The sequence below is a fragment of the Zerene cesonia genome, chromosome 14, assembly GCF_012273895.1.
Source record: "Zerene cesonia ecotype Mississippi chromosome 14, Zerene_cesonia_1.1, whole genome shotgun sequence".
In the NCBI taxonomy this organism is placed as follows: Eukaryota; Metazoa; Arthropoda; class Insecta; order Lepidoptera; family Pieridae; genus Zerene; species Zerene cesonia.
In genome coordinates, this window is record NC_052115.1 from 4,420,382 (window position 1) to 4,446,507 (window position 26,126).

At 31.3% G+C, this 26,126-nt stretch overlaps 1 protein-coding gene across 1 annotated transcript in view; it reads left to right on the forward strand.

Annotated features, from left to right (window-relative positions):
* The window catches only part of LOC119832028 (thrombospondin type-1 domain-containing protein 4-like), a 95,230-nt gene that overhangs the window by 10,726 nt on the left and 58,378 nt on the right, over positions 1-26,126 (forward strand). The window contains exon 2 of the mRNA XM_038355612.1: positions 3,634-3,822. Coding sequence (XP_038211540.1) covers positions 3,788-3,822 — 35 coding nt within the window. The 5' untranslated portion in view covers positions 3,634-3,787. The remainder of the gene's footprint in view (positions 1-3,633; positions 3,823-26,126) is intronic.

Consider the following 26,126-nt stretch of genomic DNA (forward strand, 5'->3'; position numbering starts at 1 on the left):
ATCAAGTACGAGTAGAGAGAAATAATAATATAATCCATTCTATCTAGATAGCAAAGTACTATATGATATATTAAAGCTCAGCACTTTAAAAGACCTAGGTTCAAGATTAAATACTTGTTCATCCAATAAATTTGCGAAAAGAAAACGTTTCCATACTTTGTTCACGGTACTGTGCTCATGAAATATAATTCATGGATAATATTTAACAGAAATAAAATATTTATAAAAGAAAATGACGTCTTCCACCCGTCACTGTTTAATTGCGAGTAATTTTATGGACATACCAATTACCAACAATTCAGAAATCCTCCGCCGCTCAGGCGTCGATTCGAGACGGCGAATTAAGTTCGTTAAAAATATTACGTTTTTATGTGAACACCCTTTTCTGTTTAAACTGTAATATTATCATACAGATGCTAGAATCCGAGCTTCATTATTTCTCGTGTCATTTTTAACATTTTCAACATCGTGCCATAAAAGGAAAGTTCTAGTAACATTATTATAACAAATGAAAGAAATATAATAAAAAAGAACGTTTTTTCTATAGAACCAAGTAACAAATAGCGTACTCTGTAATTAATTACATTCTATTTTGCGGACTTCATTCAAATTTGTGTCAGACTTTCAGAAATGTAATTAAAATTGTACGTAGGATTTATGAAAGAGACTCGACGAAATAGGCCAGCTGCTACTTGAAAACATGAATAGGCCCTTTTTAAAGTCGAGTCCGGGTTACTAGAAATACAAGGTTACGTTTTCAAACGTATCGCTGGCTCCGTACTAATAAATGGAAGTGAATCATTTTGTTTACTCTGCGTTGATTTCACGTCATACGATGCTCATATTGATACTAGAAACAAACAATAGGTTTCTGCAAGAGATGCTTACGCTTGGAAGTTATTTGTTAATTGGAGGAAGGAGCAAAGGCATCAGAAAGAATAACATCAAAGCAACTAGATAATAATCATCGTATAGTTAAAAATATATAAAACAATCAGAAGTATTATTTTATACAATTAGTAATATTTCCAGTTAAATTTCCACGTTCATACAACAGAAATTCCATTGTGAAAATGACATATTATACAAATGATTAAAATTAATATTACATATATCAGGAATATTTCACTTAATAGATACGTATTTATAAGTATTATTATTTCAAAACAAAATAATTCAATAAAAATTTAATATACTGTTTTAGGCGTCAACCCTGATTAGCGGTTAAACGGAGAAAAGTGTTTTTCTAAATTATTTAGATATGTTTGAAAATATATTACCTATCATCACCTATAATGTGGACGCTATTGTAGCCTGCGCTTGTAATATTTAACTTTATGAATCACATAATCATGGGCGTTTAGTGTTCTGACTTCTAATGTCATTATAGAATCATTATGATGTTTGACAAATGGCTATTTGATGCCCCGCTAACGGTTAGCCATAGCTTTGTGGGCGACCTTATGAATTTTATGGCTTTTAAATATTTTTATTCCCAATGTTTTATTAATTCCGATGCTAATGTGTAATAAACATTTTATTTTAGTTTACGGTTGTGATTTATTTATGGTTCAGATTTTCTGTAGCAAGTGAAAGTGTCGTCATTTATTTGTCCGATTTTGGGTATCAGTTTACGTCTCATTAATTTAATACTAATAAGCAATTTTTTTAACCTAATGAATAACAGTTTTTATAAAAAAAAGTAAAGACATTCGTCAATGCGAAAATTATGCAAAACAAACATTCATTCGAATTCAAGTTCGTGTAATACATAATTAATCATGAGTGTGTGTATGAAACCTGTCCTAGGACAATGTTATAGAGATTTTGTATTCATTGAATTAGTTACAATGTCATACTAGCATCTATATCAATCATCAAACAAATAATAACGCGAAAATGTTTTTTTTTTCAAGATTAAATATTTAAATTTTACTCATAAAAATATTTTTTAAATTCAGACTTTTACAATGGAGATAATAAGTTTAGTTTTGATGTTTTTTGGTTATCTAAACAAATAAATAAAATAGATTTATGTTCTAACCCGAGGGCTTGGCTTACTATATTTAAAAGAAGCCTAATGGATTTGAGACATTCGTTGATTTACAATTTGATACTGCCGAAACAACAGCTCAGAAGCCAACAATTTATATTATATATTTTGTGTTTAATATGCAAATAACTATGTGATACTTTTGATGGATTATGGCCTGATCCCTTATAGGAGGCCTGTGTCCCAGCAGCGAGAACATATATGGGCTGATGATGATGGTCATGTGATACTTTTAACATAAGTAAATAAACATCTGATTAGTCAATTGTCAAACAAAATAAACGAAATCATTCATCCACTTATTTAATCTATTAAATAATATCAGATGGAAATTGTTTCTCCCGCCCCATCTCATAACTCATAGACTGTGAACATAATTCAATTAATCTACATGATAACTTATAACACTTCAAGTCAACCGCTCAACAAATCAATACACTGACATTTCAATTTGTAACGTATTCGAATATACGGTTGTTCTAGTCCAGAAGCCCTTATAGTGTTAATACATTTCTAACAGATTATTTGGGACCGAGACGCGGCGCTACGCCGACGTCCTAAGAGTCATTAATCTAAACTGTCACTTATTTTTTGTTTGTAACACGCGCATATCAACAGCATCGAATTACAGATATTAATTATGAACTCCTTAATGATTTATCTAATGCAGTTACGTGTTGACATGCGTGTTGTGTGTTGCAATACTTTATCATTTCGATTCAGACGTAAGATTTAATGAAGTTATCAGTGATTACTATATTGTAAAGTAGAAAACTAAGTATCAAAGAATTGAGAAGATGATGATTCGAATTTATTGATTATTGTATGAAATGATTGTTTGTATGAAAAAAAATGTATTTAGATAAAATAATTAAATTGTATGTTTGAGAAAAGACTAGAAGACACTATCCGGATGTTAGCAATATTGGCTAATATTGCTAACATCCGGAAAAATACTTAACATACCAACTGCGGAGAAATAGGTGGAGGTAGTTCGCAAAGACATGTAACATCTTAGTCTCTCCGTGACCACGCTCGCTGTAAAGTGTTCGAAACGTCGGGTTAAAAATCCGTTAAAAAGTCTTTAATTTCTAAATGTAGAATACTCAAAATCGTACACAAGAAAATAAAAAACTGAAACTGCATACTAACATCTTGTTATTGACAAAAACTTTTTATGATCTATTTTTACGATACGCGTGGTATTATAAAAGTAATGTACTTATAATTAATGCATTAGAGTAAGATTGAAATGTAAAACAAACAAACGTGGGAAGCTGTGGTCTTCAGCCGAGCTCACGATTTATAGAAAGAGTTATTTGTTTTACGTCAAGCGTTGATCGATCGTTGGAGTTGATAGTTTTTTTTAGTAATATGTAGGTATATTATATTAATACATATACTTTGACATAAGAACACTCGATTAAATATACTCAATTTTATTATAAAAGGGTAGAATACTGATTAACACGCATGATTTATGTACTCTATTACAATGTTTTGTGTAGTAACAATCATGTCCAATTTCTTTTAAAATAACGATGTAAATATATTCATATTATCCATTCTTATCTTTTCAGATCTTGTGGAGCGATCGACTGAACATCTAACACTGAAAATGACTGAAACTGGCGTCACGTGAAGATAGTGAAAGTTATTACATAATAATTTATCCGTTTAATAGTGGAATCAGTGCATACGTTGGAACTGTGACATTAAATTGTGTATAACGTCATGTTGTGTGAAAGGCCTTTACTCTATATCTCTTTGTAAGTATTGTGTAACAAAAAACAAGTTCTGTGTGCGTACTTTTTTGCGATTAGGCTGGTATATGAAATGACACACTTGCTATCGTATTGCTTTTGATGTAGCAAGACAATGGAATCCAAAACAACTGTGTGAAATAAATTGATAAGTCATTTATTGCAGTGAATGTTTCTTGAATAAAACGTAGCGTCACTGAAGGACTTTGAATCGAAATCGATGGAAAAAATCATAATCGCCGATGAATTAAAAAACTGACGGTCAAGTGCGAATTTGACTCGCGATACTAAAGGTTCATTACAAATAGCTACGACGCAACTGCAAAATAAAATTGTCACACATCCAATTTATGACCACTCCCACCTTTGCTTAACCTCGATTTTATTCTTATAAAAGCGACAGAAATGCATCATCTCTGCGAAATTTTTAACTGCTTAACGCTTGTGACACAGCCTGGTGGCAGATAAACGGACAGACAGACAGACAGATGGACAGACCGACAGTGAAGTCATAGCAATAGGATCCCATTTTACGACCGACGACGTTGGGACCGACGTTGGGTACACAAATTATTTTCACAAATATTTAATATTCCTTGTAGTTATATATTTCTTCGGCAACCAATTTACATTGTTTATGATACATAAACATTGTATCTATATTATAATATATAGCAACAACAATTTATAAGTTACACAGTTAATGTTTAGTATTTAACCAATAGCCCGACAACCATAAAATGCTTCATTGAACTTCATAAAATGATTTATATGTTCCATTGAATCTGAGTCGGTAGGCCTGGTCCGCTTGTCTGTATGTTACTGGTCAAGATTATTAATGTTTTGCTACTACTAGTCCTTACATATTATGCATATTAATGTTTGTAGAATTCCTTAAATCCGACGCAAATCTTAAAGAGCAAATTTTGCGAAAACTACGTGTATAGGAATCATGGAATCATGGTGTAGAACTGGGAAAGCTTTAGATGCTGATAGGTCTTTAATATAATGGATGTATGGTTCTATAAAAGGTAAGCCTTAATAATATGGAACTGCTATCATTTCGCACGTAAGCAAAAACAAAATAAGAGACGACATTCCGTACGAAATATACTAATTCCGTATGGAATGTCGATTTTTTTTTATTAATAAAACTTTTTTAAGAAACATTTCTTAAATACGTATTTCCCCTCAAAGAAATTACATTTTAAGGGCTGGAACAAAATGAGTAAATGTTTTTGGGGCATTTATAAGATGATCACAACAATAAGTTTAAAATCAATTATTTGAGTCATAAATTACATAAATAAAGCGTATATTGATATATGTTTATAGTTTAATGTATACATAAATGTGACATAAAATTAATTTTATAGTGTAGGCATATTCTTAATATCTATATCCACGATCAACAATAAATAAATATGGTTATAATGAAATTAACTTAAAATATTTCTCTTGTCAAGTTTTATGGCTGTGATTTTGAATTTGTAGTAATTAACCTTGTTAACCTATATAAAATATTTTACATCTTTTTACAATTAATAGTGCAAGTATTAAAAAATATACTATAAAATAATTTTCACTATTCAATAATTCTCACGTCAAATGGCACATATCATACACTTTTACATATAATATTAATAACATTGCGCCAATATAGAGATAAAAATTATACTCAAAGCAAGTTCCAGACAACTAGTATTATAAAAATGTTTTCATTCGTAGATATTTGCTTATTTTAATAAGATACTAAATGCAAATCATGCAACACTATAAATCCGTTTAAGCTAGGAAGAGATTATAGTTGACTTTCGTAATTAAAACCGATCTAATTTCGCTGACTATTCGTTTTAAATTGCATAATTGCGTGGTCGATATTTATGAATGGAGGTTTCCGTAGGCGATCCGGATTTATACGAGAATGCTGAATATCATGTCATTTGCTAATCTTTGCTTATTTATTAAGACTTGCTTCCTTCAACTCTCGTTCGGTTAATCTCGTTACCAATGTGCTGCAATCCTGAGATTCTGTTCACGTTGCTATATTAGTAATTTTATGTTAGATTAAAATAAAAATATCGGAATAAAAAATGGCCTATGTGTTATTCCAGTTGTCCAGCTATGTACGTACCAAATTTCATTGCAATCTGTTAAGCAATTTTTTCGTGAAAGAGTTATAAACATACACATACATCCATCCTCACAAACTTTCGCATTTATAATATTAGTAGGACTTTGATACAGTATGATATAAAATAGCATTAAACTTAAGAGTCTTGATTTAGTGTTTCAAAATCTCCTCTTTCTAAATATACTTAAAACTTGAGTTTAAATGTATGGTTTTAAAAGTGGGAATGCAGCTGAGTGCAAGTGCATTAGCGCTTTCTGAGTCAGACCGTGATTTTTTGGGCTCTTTGGAAATCCAGTAATGTTGCGCTCTAAAATCTCACTTACTTTTGCTTTAAGGAGTTATTGTTAATTATACCGCTTCGTTGTTCTTTAAATTGACTGAAATAAAATCACATTGGATAGGTTTTATACAATAGGTGTGCGCTAACGCGTCAAAATACCTGTCTTTCCCTTATTTATTACTTATCTATTGAATCGTAGGACACGTTCTAGAAATGTTGGAACGTTTTGTTATTTGTAAAGATTTATAGTCACGACGAACGGGGAATTTGTACAGAATTAAATCCTTTAGTTTTTGTGCTTTGTTCACATATACACATTCTATAGAGAGAGATGTAGGAAAAACAGTATTTGCAGTTTTTATACACTATAACATTGATGCATTTTATATGGTCGATAAAGATTGCTGGTATGAGAAAAAGCCATACTTAAAAGAATTTGCTTGTATACTTTTAATAGTCTTATTTGACCTTTCTGTCTAATACTGATCATAAAACTTTAAGTAACCAATGACATTTTGTCATTAATATTAAATTTAGACCACAATACATGTTGATAGCTAACATTTGACGATACAGGTAATTGATTGCATTTAACAAATCAATTACAATCGTACAATCAATTGCGGCGTCTATATTACAATATAACAATAACGTACATTCTAATCACAATTAAAATCGCGTTTCCTGTAAATTTAATAGCATGACACACGGCCATAGAAGGATCAGGCTTTGTGACTTTCAAAGAACTAGAGCCACGGTAAATGTGTTCAATGTCATTCGAATAGCTTTTAAAATCGAGATTAATTAGTGTTAAAACGGTGTATACATTAGTTTATGCAAATCGAGTGCTCAATTGAAATCGTAATTTGAATTGTAAAAATAGAGCAATTGATCTGGTATGTTACCTTGGTGAGGTCATACATATGTATAAAATCGGTCAAGTGCGAATCGAACTCTCGATATAAAGAGTTCCGTACAATAAAGTCTGTACTTTGCTCTGTAGCAACTGCAAAAAAATTAAAGAAGAGTATTGTACGCGGTTTTTTATTATTTGTTGGTATAGCTTCAAAAGAAATAAATCATTTCTAAAAAATTCAACTGTTAATAAAACAAATATATACAGCCAAATGTCTAGCCGATTTAAGCTTTGGATATGGAACCGTAATATCGATTCGGTCGTAATTAAATTGGATGTCACTTATAACAAGAACTAATTTTACCATTATTATATCTTACTGCAGCTTATGTATCTATTTTTTGTATTTTTGATATGTTTCTTATGAACAAAAGAGTAATTTTATATACTTTAAGTCGTTTGTAAGAACTCCATCAATACTTTAATTTATGTTCTTCCGTTCTTTGGACAGTGCCTGTAAAAAATATTTTTTCTTCAATGTTTTTGATGCAATGGCAAGTTCATCCAACAAATCCAATATAGGTTTTCCATCTACAACTAATGAGGCTAGGATACCGAAAAGCATACCTCGTTGTTCGAACATTATAATGCCAATTGATTCTATGAATCGTTAATTTACCATACACGGTATCGATGTTAGGTTAATATTCGTTTACTTCGTTCATAGCTTATAACTGAAATTAACCTTTGAACTTTGCTATCGTTTGATGTATGAATGTATTTAAAATTAATCAATATTAATTATGTTAATAGCAATTATGCTAGTAATATTAGCGTCTATTCACAAGAATGGGCTCTTATATTACTGGCAGGCTAAGAAAAATATCTGTTTAAAAAACTGTAAACGAAGGCCGGATTCCCGACGACTACACTTTACTTATCCCGTTTCCCCAAAAGCGCGCAACGCATTTATAGAGGCAGCTTATGCAAATATTCATGAGAATTGGTTATCACTGACTATCCGGCAAACTACCAATTCGATAAGCCGCATTACAGCATAAAAGCTAAATGACAGCTTTGTATTTTTACTCATAAAAAGTCAATTTCCTATTGATTAATGTTTGCATTTTATAACTAAAAAAATGACTATAGATAAAACAAAAAAAAAAAAAGTTATTTATTTGCTCATTCCGTTGATCATGTCACTATACTGTAGGGGAAACAGCTTAGCATTTAACAATTCCACCAATTTTTTAATTCATATGAGCAAAAATTTTTCGAAAAAAAAAGTTTTGAGACGTATATGCTTCACTTTCTGCCCTTTTAACTTTCGATAATGTGTAAGCATGACCGATAGTGGGCTTATTATAACGACAGTGTATCAAATCAGAATTCACTCGATTATGAATCGAATTGAGGCGTCCAATTTGTGTCATCAACGTATGTGGTCGAATTGAATATAATCGTCGTAATTGACACACACTTTCTGATAATTTTTATAGTTTGTTTTCAACTAGCTTAATTAATAAATGATATATTTTTATAAGGCGCTTTTTCATTGCGAGGTCATTGTTATTGTGTAATGTAAAAAATACAGAGTTACTAAGTCATATCGTATGTAGTCTAATTCAGTGTGTTTTTGAAAAAGAATTGGCTGCTGTTGGACGTCGTATTTTTATTATATCCTTGGAAAATTTTTATTCATTTTTAAAAGAATTTTATGCAAAAGCGAAAGATAGATAGATATCGCACAACATTGAGCAAAACATAATGAAATATAATATATACGTATGTACATATGTATTTTATTTTAATATGTTTCACTTACAAAACTGATATAACAAATTAAAATATCTATAATCAGGTGTCGAACCGACAGCTAATATAACAAATAATTATAATTATTCGCAACTTAATATAAGGTGATTAATAGTTATTTGATAACGGCCACGACGTGATAAAGTCGCCCGAGTTTGACGGATTATATGCAATACTGTAACAGTAACCTACACATAATATAAAAATAGACTGACTTGTTTAACTGTTAAACGTTCTTATTATTAATAACCAAAATTTTTTTTATGCCATAGTCGGCAATGGAGCTGGTGGGTCGCCTAGCTCTACCACCGCCCATGAACAATTGGAGAGGCGTTAGGTCAATTACAGACCTTACGCCGCTACAAATGGATCGTCGACTTTAAATTGAGAGGGATTAAGAAAGGATTGACAAGAGAAATAAAGGAAAGGACTGGGAGGGGTAAGGAAAAGGATATGGGCCTCCGGCTCCCCCACTCACCGTACGAAACACAATAGCATGCTATTATTTCACGCTGGTTTTCTATGAGGGTGTGGTACTTCATACCTACCTACATTACCTACATAAATTTGGTCATCTTATTATTTAAAGTCGGTACATAAAGAACACATGTTAGGAAACCGACAAGAAGAGAGGCTCTTATTGTCGGAGGGCAAGACTCACTTTGGGTCACTGCGCCACTATAGTAATAGTAGTAAGTAATACATAAAGTACACTATAAATCTGTGGTTGTTCCCAACCAGTGAATCACTAACAAAACATCATAACTGTCGCAAGTGAACGCTAAATGTATCATAATTAAAGAGAATAGTGCCTGTAGAGAATGATAGCATCCAGCTATGTCGGAATACTATAATAGCGTTAATTCCCTAACCTGTATTTGTTATGAATGGCGTACACATTTATCGCTGTTGCAGTTATATTTACATTCATGAGATGTTTTTATTATACAAAGGCATTTACTAAAGCGATCTGCGTACACATTGCACTTGAAATATATATATGTTATCATTTTCGGACGTATTTGCAGGATAGTATTATAGCTAAGGCACAATAAAAGATACTTGTTGGAAATTATAGATATTTTAACGGATTTGAAACCCGATTTATTCATTATATTTAACCCGAAGTTTGGAACACTTTACAGCGAGCGTTATCTCGGGGAGCCAGCCTGGTTAGTCTTTAATTTCCAAATGTAAAATACTCGCATAAAATCAAACATAAAAAATTACTAAGGCACTTGTTAGTTAGTGAATAGCCTAATCATTAATTATTGTAAAGTTATGCCGTGTGCCGCCGTTTATATCGAAATTTTATATGCACACAACTATGTACTTAATAGGTACGAGTTCATTCATACTAGTCCCAAAACTAATTCTACATACTGACATCATTTTTCTTGAGAGAACTCATTAACCATGTTTATATTAAATTACGAGTTAGATGTAGACGAAACAAGCCAGAGGCACGAATGTTTTTAATAGGAGACGCACATAAAACTGCCGTCAATATTTAATTTTCGCTTGAAGGTATTTATTCCTCGTAGTTATATAATAATTCAGATAGTATTTTTGCTAATTTCTCAAGACGAAAAGTTGCATAAAGTTAATGACAATCCTCAGTCAAAATAACAAGGATTAAAACATTGTTTTTGAACTACTTTTCTCTTTATTTGTAGAGGAGCACTAAGATAAAATTATTGGAAATTCGTCCGTTAGCTAAAGAAGGAGTTGAAGAGGTTAAAATTAGTTTAAAGCTGAATAAAAATTGTATTATCCTTACGTTATGGTTAAAAACTAAAAAGAAGTCAAATCGGAATTCATGAAAATTCTATCCGGTAACCATAATAATAATAAACGCTATAGTGCTTCTATCTGACTGTCTGTATCTGTCTGTTACTTTTAAGCCACTGAATATTTATTAGTTATTTGATAGTTCTATCCCGAAAACCACACGGGAACGGTATCTATACGGGGAAAGATAAATTAGTTTGAATAAAAAATTTGTGACGCGCGTCAACTAGTTGGTATATAGTAAATATTTATTGATTAAACAGCCTTATATGAAGATGAATTGTATTAGTTATTGGCTATTGCGTGATCACAGCGCGATTAGATAAGTCCAAATTATCTCAATCGATTCGCTACGGTTATTCTCCTAAAACGTTACTTGTTTTGTTGCTATATCGAAATTTAAATGTTATTTATGATGCCGTTGGACTACTTGCTGTTTATCTCGGCTGTAGTAGAACATTGATAATATTGTTCTTTTTGATACAAAAGTAAAATCATGAAAATAGTTATAACTGTATAAATCGTAACGGAACTATTTGTCATTCCCTGACATTTAATAGTTTAATACACATTTTAATTAATCTACACATCCTACTAAACTTAATCCTACTATAATCCTACTATCCTACTATAATTATAATTGCGAAAGTTTGTAAGGATGTGTGTGCGTTTGTTGCTCTTTCACGCAAAAACTACTAAACCGATTGCAACGAAATTTGGTACGTAGATAGCTGGACAACTGGAATAATATATAGGCCACTTTTTATCCCGGTATTCCTACAGGATACGGAGTTACGCGGGTGAAACCGCGGGGCGCAGCTAGTATGATACATGCGAAAGTTTGTAAGGATGTGTTTGTGTATGTTTGTTGCTCTTTCACGCAAAAACTACTGAACCGGCGAATTGCTAGTGACGTAATATTGTTTTAAGCATTTTCATAACCTTTTGCTCTGCGTAAGTGTTTTTGTTTGTTTATTTATTTAGAAAATGAACATAACACTAACTAAAAACGAGACCATCAGAATTCTCTGCGCCTTTCTGTGTACGTACTTCTTGTGTGGGAACGAAAATTGCTCGCAAATTGTAAAGCGTTTATGACTATTATGATAAGAAAATATGTTAGCGCCAATATTAGATAACATAATAATATACACCGGCGCTTATATGAGTATTGGCGGTCCTCTTATAAGACATATCAATATTTAACATGTTTGTTTTATTTGAACAACTAATAGCTTACGTCTCCTTACAAGTACTTAATCGTTATTCGTTAAATATTTATATTTACTCTTACACACAAATGCTAATTTTAATATAAATTGGTGTTGAAATACGATTTGATTATAATGTTTTTCTTTTATTTGCATGCTTAACTATTAGGTCACAATGCATTATGAATTAGGTACTGTTTCCTTCTCTTATTGATTTCTCTTCCTCCTTCCCGTAATATTCAAATTTGAACGTCATTATTAGTTAATAGAGATACCAACGGTTCAATATTTTGATTGTGTTACTTACTAGGAAAAAAATCCCTACTTATATTTTACAACTCCTATAATGTATTATACAAGTTGTTTAATAATGTAATTGTATCGTTATTAGATAATAAACTGCCGGGTTCAAATTTATATAAATATCATATCTTCTACCATATTTAGTGTGTACATTTGGTATTAGGTTTTATTTAAAATATTAAACGTAAATTGTTTGAACGAAGTTTACGTGAGGTGTCCTTCAAGCTTGGCAATAAATATTGAATTCTCGATGTTCCAGAGCCATACATTTTGTTACACTAAAACTTTAACGAAGCGACGATAGTCATTTCGGCACATTTTCAATACAAAAGAACAATACGGAATACTATTATGATAAATGTTTTATTAAATAATTGGTATATAAATATGAAAATGGTATTAACACTACAATGTAATACCAGCAATGAATCTAGGATGAGTGGAGTTTTTTAAATATGCCAATTTTCTTGTGAGAAATAAGTATTTATACTAAAGCAATGAATCTTCATGAATAAAGTTATAAAATGAACAATCGTCCGTAATAAAATTATAAGCACCTCCCGTTTAAGCGTTTACATCCAAATAAAATATGAACAGTCATATTCGTTACATCGTGAGCCAATAATAATTTGCATGGCAATAAGGAAGAATCGCCTCTATCTATGGAACGCTATGTAAAATGTCAAATAAATAAACGGGAACTAGTGGGCCGTGCGAAAATAGCATCACGATTGAAATTATGGGGTATTTGTTCGCTACGTGGTAGGTCATGAATGTTTCGGTCATCGATATAGGATGCACGGTTACTTACGATGGCTATACTAATTGTTTTCTCAACGTTAACTACAAAATATTTTGCGAGGCGTTCTTGTATTATGTGTTTATTGAAAATTTGAAAAAAAAATGTATACTGTAATGAAGTAAATAAACTGATGAAAGATGAGCTTTCATTCGTAATGACTAATACTTGTTTAATACTTGATATAGCCAAAACATAATGATATTTTCACTTACCTATTCAAAAACAGTTTCGCTTATTTAAATTATTATGCCCTAAAAAGGTAAATGTAGAAAACGTATAAACCAAAATTCAGTATTGTAAAATGTCATATTATTCTGTATTTAATATTATGATAAAAGTATTCCACCAAGATGTCACACAGAACAGTTATTCTGTACAGCTCATCAGCACATAACGATAGCCATAAATGCTCACATTTTTTAGAATACAAACTACGTCGCAGACATTAGATTCATGGTTCCAAACACGTCTATAAATCAACGTCAGGTCTCAATACGCCTACTTAGCCTAAATTAAATGCGAACAACGTTTTAATAAAAAATTCTGAATGTTACAAATTAATCAATTCGCACCGGGCCAACGGCATGTCATCTTTCGAAGCAAGGTCGTATTCATATAATTTTATATGGACTAGAAAGTTATAGTTGCAAAAATATAAGAATATTTTGCGATATTTGATTGGCAGCTTTTGGATGTAACGCTTATCGTGATTTATGTTATCTGAAGTGGAATTTAATAAATAATGTTATATTTTGTGGTAGGTACTGTTATTAAAAAAAATGTGTAATATTGTTTCTTAATTCTTATTGAGAATTAGCATTTGTTTTTTTAAGACATTATCCCAATTTATTTAATGCACTAGGCACTTCAAAAGCAAACCTTCGAACTATCTCCCTAAACGGGTGATGGTAATAACACTGAATATTGTATAATAAACCAAATTCTAATCAATATACTTTCTGTATCGATAACTGAAAATCTACTTTCATATCGAACCATTCGGTCTTATACATAATACGCATTATATTAGATACTTACCTATATCTTACGGGCGGGTATTACGAGCGAATATTTAAAAATAACTTCGGCTTCGCCCAGCCGCTGGTGACATAATTACACGCTCCATATAATGTTCCTAATGTGTACTTAATCGATATATCTCATTCCAATTTCTAGACGGATTTAGAGAAGCTAATTTAACTTTTAAATGGTGTAATGATTGTAGCATTAATCCTTCGTAGCAAATAAACATTAGGTTTCTTACTAATGACTAAAATTTTGACTTTATTTAAAATGACGAGACGGATATATATATTAGGATATGTATTTTTGATGTATGTATTTTTGAATCAATTCAAAGATGAGTAAAAAAGCTTACTGAAATAAGAGACATGTCCTATCAGTTACATGCATTGATGTACAAAGTTTTTAATTTTAAATAGGTACTTGGTTAAAATCACTTACTCTTGAGCGGTATTTTAAATACACAATTATTATATGCCTCATCCCACAAATTATCCCAGTACAAGCACTACAAAAGCGCTATGCTTTTCTATGAAAATATTCCGCATTATCCACACTACATTTTCAAAACAAACAAATTGTAACTTGGAGAGTTTTAAATTGTAAATTCGAACCCCGGTAGCCCTGAGCGCATAGCAATTTCAGCATTTACAACTTCTAGCTGACTTAAGTAGCATACATAATCGATTATGACATGTCGTTACATCGCCGTGACAATTTCATTCGTTTTCTGTCACAGCAGTGGTGATGATTTCGTTTTACGTGTTCCGACTGTGAGCTTTTGATATTTGCTTCAAGTTTTGTATCTGGTATTGCATTAATGGTACCATTTGTGTATGAAAAGAGTTTATTTTTTGTCTTGTTTGTCAAAATAGACATTTAAAATAACAAAACGCGTCGGAGCGCCAAATTTTGCTTTACAACATCAACTTCCTTTCTTATATAATACAATACGAAAATGACTATGTCTATCTGTTTGTCCGTCTGTCTCTTCTTAGACAGGGTATGAGCTGATTTGGGTGATAGGATACTTTTTATCTAGATTTAATGCTCCTTTGGGATAAAACAAGAATCTTGACATCCGGGCGGAGCTGGAACGAACGTCTATTATTTTTATATTTCGAAAACAATTTTCACACATGGGATAATATTGAATCATTATTTGAAAGAAAATAAAGAAATGTTATAGATGGAAAGAACACATAACCTGAAGGTTGAAAAATAAATCAAAATCAACTTGCGATATAATTACATATTTATTTACAAAAAATGTAACCACAATCATAAGAATTTTTACTTTATAGTAAATATTGAATAAATATTAAAAATAAATGTTAGTCCGCATCTGTGCCGCTAAAAGTGGGTGATAATATTTTAACCAGCGTGTTTGAATGACACGTGTCTAATTAGCGTAACATTGTTGTGAAATAAACTAAATATTGCCGTATTTTGCTCTCAAAAGAAATCTTATTTATGTTTGTGATAGACTGTTAATAATATTTAGTGTTGTTTTACTTTTTTTTATATGCTTTTTAGATTGCGAATATCTATGCCAGTGTATTTGTATAATATCTCATTTCTAAGTCGTATTTGCTTTGAGCTTTGAAAAATGTAAATTTAGACGCATTTAAAAAAAATCTAATTGGTCATTCAACTTTATGTATACTAGCTGCGCCCCGCGGTTTCATCCGCGTTAGTCCGTATCCTCTAGGAATATCAAGAAAAAAATTGCCTATATGTCATTCCAGTTATCCAGCTGTCTACGTACCAAATTTAATTGTAATCAGTTCAGTAGTTTTTGCGTGCAAGAACAACAAACACACACACATCCTTACAAACTTTCGCATTTATAATATTAGTACGATAACTTATAAACCTTAGAGAAAATACTTTGTAATTAATTTGTAAAACTAGCTGTCACACATTTAATCATCATTGTCAATATTCAAATAAATTGTTAAATAAATAATTCGAGAAAATTTAATATATTTAAGTATAACCCATTCCAAGTCTCAGATGTAATATCCATTACTGTAAACACTCTTTGAAAATGACAAGCACGCGTACCAGATTCATGAATGAAACGCGTCCCATATTTATGTCCAATGGTGCGCACCGCCGCGCGTGTCGCAATACCCAACAATGTCACTGTCGCTTTGTAGCTCACAATACTTTTACATTATCGACGTCGACATGATTTTACACTTCCCCTAGTCACACTATTATTACATAAAATGTTAGAAAATGACGTTATAGTTTGCGCATAGACATAACAACATGTGCTGTCTTTGTTCAATTATTTATTCCACTTTTTCTGTGCTGGAATTGAAAAATAATAGGATTTTATATCACGAAACTTAATTAAACGCGGATAGAAGCGAGGTCAAAAATGTAGGTACGATTCATTATTTAACATCGGGAATACAATTAATATTACGTCATTTAAACTTTTATATGAGAAAAGATATACATATAGATATATCCTACAAAAATACACTACATACTGTAAAGTACACAGATCATTTCTATTTTAAGACTGCACAAAACTTTCGCCATTAAGCTTCGTACACTTGCAGACAGTCTTGTGCTCGTTCCCAATTAATTAAGACGAATAGAACCTATCTCTGTACACGACCTGCTATAGAGCAATATCGATAAATCTAAAGTCAATCGAATCCTTAATAATTACAGATAACGTTGCAGTTAAATCGACTCCCGGGCATTCATTAAAGATATTGAACACATAACCTGATGGCTATAAACTTGCATATAAATGTCCATTTGAATGCTTTAACATTAAACATCAATAAATTTAATTGAATGGAATTCGAGGGATGTATTTCAATTTTCAAGTTAATGTGAAAATTTTAAATAACTGCGGCGGTCTTGATCCAACAATGCCATATTTATTGATTTGATAGACTTTTATGTTAAATAATAAATATCTACTATTATAATTCCGGTGAAATTAAGAATTTCAATAAACCCACGATTTAACGGAAGAACTAATAGCCCTAATTAGCGGATGTTTTTGAAAATGTTTCAATATCTTTTATGAAATATATTAATAATATTAATTATAAATTGGGGTCTCAAAAACGAAGGAGGATCTCAATTCGACTTTTCTTTTTTTTTCTCTTTGATATCTCCGTGGGTTTTCAAACGATTGGCGTGATTCTTTTTGTGTTTGAAAGGAAATTACTGTGATATGGTCTCGTATAGAATTTGGAGAAATACCTCCTCCACACAAGGGATATACTTGACGTCAGTGACAAATTTTTTCAGAAAAGTCGAGAGCTGTGATAATAAATTTCTTTGAAACATCAATATAATATATATAATAATAACCTTTAGTATGCTTGGTAGGATCATTTAAGACATAATTTTGAAGCTGTAACCTCTAATTTATCAACACATTGTGTTTACAAAGCGCACGTGCTCATTGTTTATTCAGATATATCTCAGTCAGCACTCATAATCTGCTTAACTAAATGGATTACAAGATGTTTGTTATATATCATCTTTAGTCGCAAGTTTTGGTCTTTATTCCTCACGCCTTTCAAAACTCTTTTATGTTATAAGAAGATTATTAAAATTCATTAGGAATAATAAAATAATATATTACAATTAAACATGTTATTTAAAGTTTATAAAAAGGCTTTATGTATGTGTAATATTTAATTATTATTTTCCCTATCGATATAAACAAATGGCATCGGTGTTTTATTGATGTAAATCACTCTTTTTCGTTTATTTTCGTAGTTATTAATTATAATAGTCATCGGACGTATTATGTTTTTCTGTTTAAAATAGGTGACTCCATAATCGTACAGAAAAAAATACATCTTAAGAATTATATATTAACACATAGAGGGTAAAATAACTTTCATTGCACATACATGAAAATGCGACGTGACGCACACAGACGTATCCATTTTGATTATAAGAAATAATTACAAAAGTTAATACGCGCATTCAGTACGGGTTCCGCGTTGTTCCATAAAATTCCGTTTATGTGTTATTAAATAGCAATTTATGATTAAAATGCACCTCACATATGTTGTGGGAATGTAAGTTGTGATGTAAACAGTAATTATAAACTTCAGCCATGCACGTCAATGTTAAGGTAAGGCCTCGAACGAGCGGCGGCGATAAGGCGGGTGACAACTAATGACTACCACTATTACCTTCTAACTGTTGCCTATGGCTTCACCGGAAACCTTAAAGAAAATGGAGATGATGTGTTTTAGTTTTCACTGCGTTAAAAATCTATATATTTCTCTTGCCTCCTGACTGTCTCAAGCCATAAATATCATCCCATTAAATCGCTCCGTTGTAACGTGATAGAGAGACGAAAAAATCGAACAAACACACTTTCGTATAACGCATATAAATCTAATAACATGCAGATTTATTTATTTCTATTAGTAACTTTTTGCGATGGATATTATTCACACGGGATTTTAATATGTGATCAAGTAAGCATTATCCTATCAATCGATTATTCAGATTTTAATTGTTGTAAAGGTTATTCATTATACAGCGTAAATTTTGGCCTACTTACTCGTTTTGGCGCGAAAACCCCCCATATATTTGTATACAAATAAAAATTAAGATATGAAAATTAAGATTATTACTCATTTTTTATTTGTTAAACAAACAGTTGTCCCGAGAAAAATCACTCCACATCAATTATTTATTTAGATATCCATAACGTAGGATGCTAAGTGCAATCAATGGTTATCGCGTTTTCTCAGCAAATAAAGGCACATCTGTGAGATGTTTCGCGTTTACACAGAACTAACATGGCGCGCCTGTCGGAAATACGCTGTGTTAGTAGGTACCTACATTGGTTTCAGTAAAGCGAATGTATGGTTAAGGACCTAAGTATTCATCATTGTTCATTTTTTGTACTGATTACAATATCTAATGCTTAAAATTATCGTTAGCGTTCTGAATTAATTTCACATGTATACAGAAAAAATATTGCAGTTAACGGAACTATATTTATAAGACGAATGTGCGAGACAACAATAACAATACGACAGCAAACTTTATCTCTTAGTGACATTATTAATCGAGCATAACCTTCAATATTAACTCCATAAACGTCACAAAAGCTGAAAATATTTACACAGATGCACCAAAACCCAGACACGTATTTGATCAAGGAAGTGTTCATGCTTTATATCTTCCTGCGTATTTTATAACTTGTCCAATATAAACATGGGATCGTTTGTCGCAGCCTTGCTCCGGTCATTTGATCTTAATAACTGTGCAAACGCACTGAGTGCTTGTAACGCGACACATCACATTTATTTGCGCCGTCGCCTCCGGAGGACGTTTTAGCGCTTCGAACAATTACATGATTTGAACGTTAACTTGAACTTACAGCAAATAATATAATACAATACGAGTGTTATTTGCTAAAAAGCGTACGTGATTTTGTCGCGTGAACAATTTAATCCGTTACAACGGCTTGATTGTATAGTATTGTTGTATAGTAGGTACATTAGGTAAAGTTACGATGATGCTAAAAAACTTCTACATAAAAAACACATTTATCTAAAATGTCAAAGAAATTCCAACATTCTTTAAAACCTTCGGTTGAGTAACTCTTGAATCAAAGTATCCTTTAACTCACTAGAGACCCCCGACTTAGATTGATGTACTTTTTGCCAAAACTCTCTTCTATTGTCTTTGTTTTCCGATTGTTTGAAACTGCTAAAAACTAGTCTGCTTTTGAATACAATGCGCTGCTCATCTTCATCATTCTTGTTTTTCCATATCTTCATTCAATCTACACGAAACGCTTTAAAATAAAATCCTTAAAATGTAATATGAGAAGTAAATAAGGGATGTATTTTTCTAACGCCCGAGTTAAGAATGTAGATCGTTGGTATTACCTAATCATATCTACTTTCCTTATATATTTAACAATGTGTTACATTAGTTTTTTTTGTATCTGACGATAGAATAACCTTAGAAATAAATAAGAAAATATTAGTTCATGAATTGCCTGCATATATTATTTACCTCCTTGTTTTTGAAATGGGCTACAGGTCACAGTAAGTATTAAATTAGCATTTCCTTGATATACATTGTTTTGTCAGCTATTTTATGGATCGTGACCTTGAAATAATAACAACCAACTAGCTGGTTTGTTTGATTGCCAAGAATTTCAATGGGATTATTATACGAACAGGCTTCGTGATTTATTTACGATGTCGGTTCTAATGTCACAAAATATTTTAAATAGACGTTTGCTGTTGTAAATTAAACCATACAAGATTACATTATAATGATATACGTTGTGTTTTCTATAAGAATGTGTACTAAAATTTTATTGTCACATTATAAGTCATTTACCTATCTAATAAATATGCGTTTAAATATAAATCTACGTTGTATGTTTAGCCTTCTATCACAGTATGTAGGTGGTTCAAAAAATATGTTCTTAAGTTATGCGGATTTAGGAGTGTTACTGAATAAATAACAAAAATAAATTTTCTTTTTTATTTTTTATCCATAAAATTTCAAGATTACCAACTTTCGATAAATAAATAATTCAAAATATCTTGAATTTAAAACATTTAACATGAAACATGAAGCACTATAGTATTTAAAAAAAAAATTATTCTACAAACACCAATAATAATTCGGCGATCCACTAACTGGTTTGCCAGCTCTAGAAAATGTAAAAAAATATATATAAACCTATTCAAAATGAGGACTAAGTTTTTACTTTTTCAAAAAAGGTAGTTATAAAGATTTAATCTTAGAAAAAAACTACCATTACGACACAGAACTTGAGACAGTCTAGCGATAACTTAATATTTCATGTCATAACTAAAATATGAGCACAGGTATAAATATATGGTAGATTAAAGCAATATTTAAATGATATGCGAGATTTAAATGTCTAGAAATAGGCGCCAGGGCCAAAGTCTAGCGTAAGTCATCAGGCTCCATCATATTTCGTTCACGTATTATAATTTTATGCATCAGAGTTGTATCACATTACCAGCTATACGTTATTTTATATTATAAAATTTGATCAAATGAATGGATGAAATGGATTAAACATTAACTGTGTTTATTCGGTTTAATATTATGCAATATGCTTTCGTCCCAGTAAGCTTACCAACAACAACTATAGACTGCATTGTATACGACGTTAATAATCTAGAAATGAATAACAAGTAACTTAACCTAAGACTACAAAGTTTGACTTTGCCCTTTTAAATATATCTTAAAAGACGATTAAAAGATCAGTAGTAATGACTCAAAAAAGAGATTTGAACATAGAAGGATTATTCCAATACATCTATATATATAAAAGAAAGTCGTATTAGTTACACTATTTATAACTCACGAATGGCTAAACCGATTAGGTTGAAATTTGGTACAGAGATAGTTTTAGACCCGAGAAAGGACAAAGGATAGTTGTTATCCCGGAAATCTAACGGGAACGGGAACTTTGTCGGCAACCCCCCAAGTCTATCTTATCCGTGACTACGCGAGCAAAACCGCGGGCGGAATGCTAGTATTATAATAAAATATTTAAAATAGCAAAGATGTATATATGAGTGCGCCTTAATATTCAAAACTGTTGTACAACGAAGCTCTAGCATTTCGAGTTCGAGCTTTAAAACATTTATATGTTCGCATAAATGGTTTTTTAGCGCCGGTTTATGGTTTTATGTAGATTTATGTGATTCACAGTTTTATTCGGTTACGATCCTTTACTAATGGCATAGTTCTAAGATCAATATAATATAATATATTGCTATTTACATTAAATATATTGTTATTGATATGGAAGAAAAAAATAAACGTTTTATGCATTTTTAAAACGAGAGTAAATCGAATATAATAAATTGGCAAAATGAAATAAAACGAAATTTATAAGCAATAACAAACATTAAATTTACAACAATATGGAGAACAATACAATTAAGAGATTTACATAATATACAAAAATTATTTTTTCTTAGCAAATTGGAAATTTAATCAACTTCAATATCAGAGTGTTTTTTCATAAATTGTTAAAAACTTAAGTGATGATTGTCATTAATTAACAAGATAGAATTCACTTTTGTTTTACAATTATTAGGTAGGAACGTTTGTAATTTTATGAATTTGGTTTTCTTTTTTCCTGTATAGTTTGATCTATAATAATAAGCTTTTGATATCCCGAACATCCTCCTCATCTTGAACAATAATCTATCTATCAATAGTATATCTGTACAGTAAATTGACCTTTTACCATAGTTGCCTGGAAGAGATAACTTCTAAGCGATAAGGCCGCCAAACAAATTTTACACTTTTCTCTGCAATAATTATTATTATTTTTAAGTTTCCCGCCATGTACAATCTTGTTGAAGAGTTAAATAATAAATAAACAAAATTTAAGTTACTAACAAAAATTTACAATCTTTAAAAAGCCTATCAATTAAATGTTCTTATTAGATACACATTCCTGTAAGCTCGATCAAGCCAACCTAATTATATGCAACGACCGATGTTTAGTATCGATTAGCTAAGGTATGATATGTTAGTCCACGCAGATTCCTAGCGGGCCATGGCGCCTTGCGTACGATGTAACCCTTTGTTTGTAATTTACATTCACTGCATCTATCGATAACTGATATAATACGCATGACGGGAATAGTTATGCGTTTACTATTTTAAGTGCACATAGGCCGATTTAATACCACCTGGTGTTTCTTATTTACCGTTTTGATGTTTCGAACATGTATTTATCCGACTGACGGAGAATTGCGTTTTTGGTATGTAGACTTTAATGGATTTTGGGTCCAGTGACATTGAATGAGTTATGAATGCGAAAACTGCGCTTGTGTATGAGATATTAAAAAACGATTGCGAAATTTTGGACGATTTTTCTCACAGCTGTGATGGTTTGAGCCAAAAAACACTCCTATGAGCTCCTATGAGATTGTAATATGACTCTACTAACATAATTACTTCAATTCTCCTGATTTCTCAACCAGGAGGTTTACCGTGACGCCTCAATGCAACACAAATTCCAGTGTGGGTAAGTGATGGCGCCAGACGATTTTCATAACTCTGTCTTTGTCTCACACTGGCATTACTCATGCTTTAAGACGTCATAGTAACCCCGACAGTCCAATTTTCAATTGACAACACATCTATAGCTACTAGCTATATAACATACCTTACTATTTACAGTCAGTTAACGTAATTGTACCTTTATGTTCCAGTGAATAAAACTACATTTATTTCTGATTGACCACCTTGTTTCTTAGTATACCAATAATAAGCCCTGGTCCCCGCTTTAAATGATTAATAAAGAAAGAGTTTGTCGGCTATTTTAAATAAACTAAGGGACGTAATATTTAAATACTACTGAAACATATGTTAAGCAGTTTCAGTTTAATGCATATAATTTCTCACAACTCTTGAAATTTTCAATTCCGTATGGAAATTGTAATTCTATAATTCTTTTAAATTGCTTACTTCCGTTCAAAATAGTTATCAATTTTCGTTAAATTGTATACTATTTCCTATGCTTTTAGCTAATTGGTCAATTAAATAAGCTTTATAATAAAAATGGGTTTAAAAATTACATGGAATAATAATTATACAACGTTAATTCGGCAGCCACATTATTATTTTATTGACATAAAAGTGGATAATCGACACAAATTTATCAGCTATATGTGTGAAAGGAAAATATGAAATTGAATGAGGAATTTATTCCATTTCGTAAAATAACGATCAAAGCATTCCAGAGCAATGGACACCAACCAATTAAGTGTTAGCACCACGGACGTTTACATCTGCATCTTATCCTAGCTCAGACTAGACTAGAGGCTAGAGACTAGACTGTTAATTGAACCTAGTGTCTGGAACCGTTACCCGCTTTGTAAAGCCATTTCGCAGATACTCTGACTTTTATCCGTTAGTACAAATAGTATTTAAGGTAACTGTAAAACTTTCATAGATTGCATGTTTCGTATGACACGCAATTCTAGGCTTTCACAGATAATTATTTTAAATATATAACCTAGAATCCAGTTTAGTATTTGCTTTTGACGGATGTAATTTCCCAGTTTATGTGAAGAGCACAAATTACTACTTGCCTACTGTTTCAGAATAAAGAGAAGTTTATGATATATTGCTGTTGTACATTATTTTGTCATACGTTTTTAATTATATTATTCATATTTGTTTGCTGCCATCTCAAACTATTCACAGACATAATGCAATTTTAAAACTTTGTTTTTTAAACACCTGAGTTTGCAAAACATCGTAATCTTTATAGCGTATGAAAATACGCGAATTGCTTTATACTAGACTAACATTTTTAGTCTAGACATCAAAGTTGAAAATTATTGCTACAGATGCGATATTTTTATTAATCCAGCTAATTTACTTAATATTGACGCTAATCAGTTTATGGCGCTATTAAAACACGAATAAATTATAGAACTGTTTTCATTTTAATACCAATTTTCTGTCTTTCGTCATAAAAACTATTTTTGTGTAAAAAATAACAGAGTTCAATAATCGCTCAAGGTAAAAGAAATTTTGAGCAAACATTTTTATATACACAAGTTGAAAGGAAAGTTTTGCTTAGTTCTCCTCGATGGTATTAAATAAAAGCTCAATCCTCTTGACAAAATAAATATAACTTACATATGAAAAGTGATTACAAGTCATTTTCTTAATGGTTTAATCGGTACTACTAAAAATAGCAAGCCATTGCAGCGATTGTCCGAGTAATATTAACTCGTAAGTCGTGATCACAGTAATTAGTTATGACAAAGACAATACCGTCGATATGACCGACTTCCATCCGGCCATAGGAGTGGTTGGAATTGGCATAACACAAATAATATAATGATGTCATACCATGATGCAATGGTGCTGTGATTTTTATTGCTCAGTACTTAATTGATAAATTACATTGATATTGTTATCTGATTTGCATGTCTAATTGTGAATTTGTTGCTCAAATTCTATTACGATCTGGGGCTATCTGATGCATTGATCGATTAACTAATGGGTATTGTTTTGTGTTGTAATTAGAGGAGGTTTATTAATTGTTTTTAATTATAATGAGTTGTATAACAGATTTTGATAATAATCGTTAATATTAACACTTAATTTTGGATTCAAACTTGTTTTTATAATTAAATGATATACTGATGCCAATACATCTTTATTTATGACTATCACTTATATTATATTTTAAATTAAATCGACCTTATTAACGCTTTGATTTATTATGGTAAGAAGTTCTCATTAAACTTATGAATAAATTTACAAATTTCCATTCAAGTTAGTTAGTATTCGTTAAATACAAAAGTCACGAAAAACAGGAAATACCATAAACCAAAAAGTAGCACGAGCCAGTTGTGGAACTGTATTGGTTTAAAATGTCACCGGATATAACAAACAAAACCGCATCATGAAACGGTTGACCTTATAGCGGCTCAGCGCGACCCCAATCTTGTAACATGAGACTAAGACGAATTACAGCAATTAGTTTTATGGGCGCTACACAAAGGGGTTGATCCTATCTGCATTGTAAACAAATTATTAATTAACCGCTTAACCGCTACCGAGGGCCAGAGAGAACCGCAAATTTACATAACGTTTTGGTGGACAGGATACAGTCCATGTTGATTAATACATTTAATTTAGTCTTCTGGATTGTTAGGTGTAATTAACATTTATTATGTAGCGATTTAAGTAATGCTTGTTGGTTAATCTTTGTTGAGTTAAAGTGACTTAATTGTTGTTACTATTCATTAATATGTAGTTATTAGTAATTACTAAAAATGCTTTTTAAGGCATACTTTCTAAAAAAAATTGTCATATCTCTTGATACTCAACGTTAAATGTTTTCAGAATCACCAGTTTTATTTTAAAACTATTCAATATCAACTAAACTTATTAAAATCGATAGCTGTAAGTCTTCATATGTTTGTTATAACTTATAGGTGAGGTTTAATGGCAGGTCTGTAGTAAATACCTAGTCTTGCCATAAATATTGTAATAAAGAAAAAAGAAAATTGTTAACTGCAAATAACATTTATTAC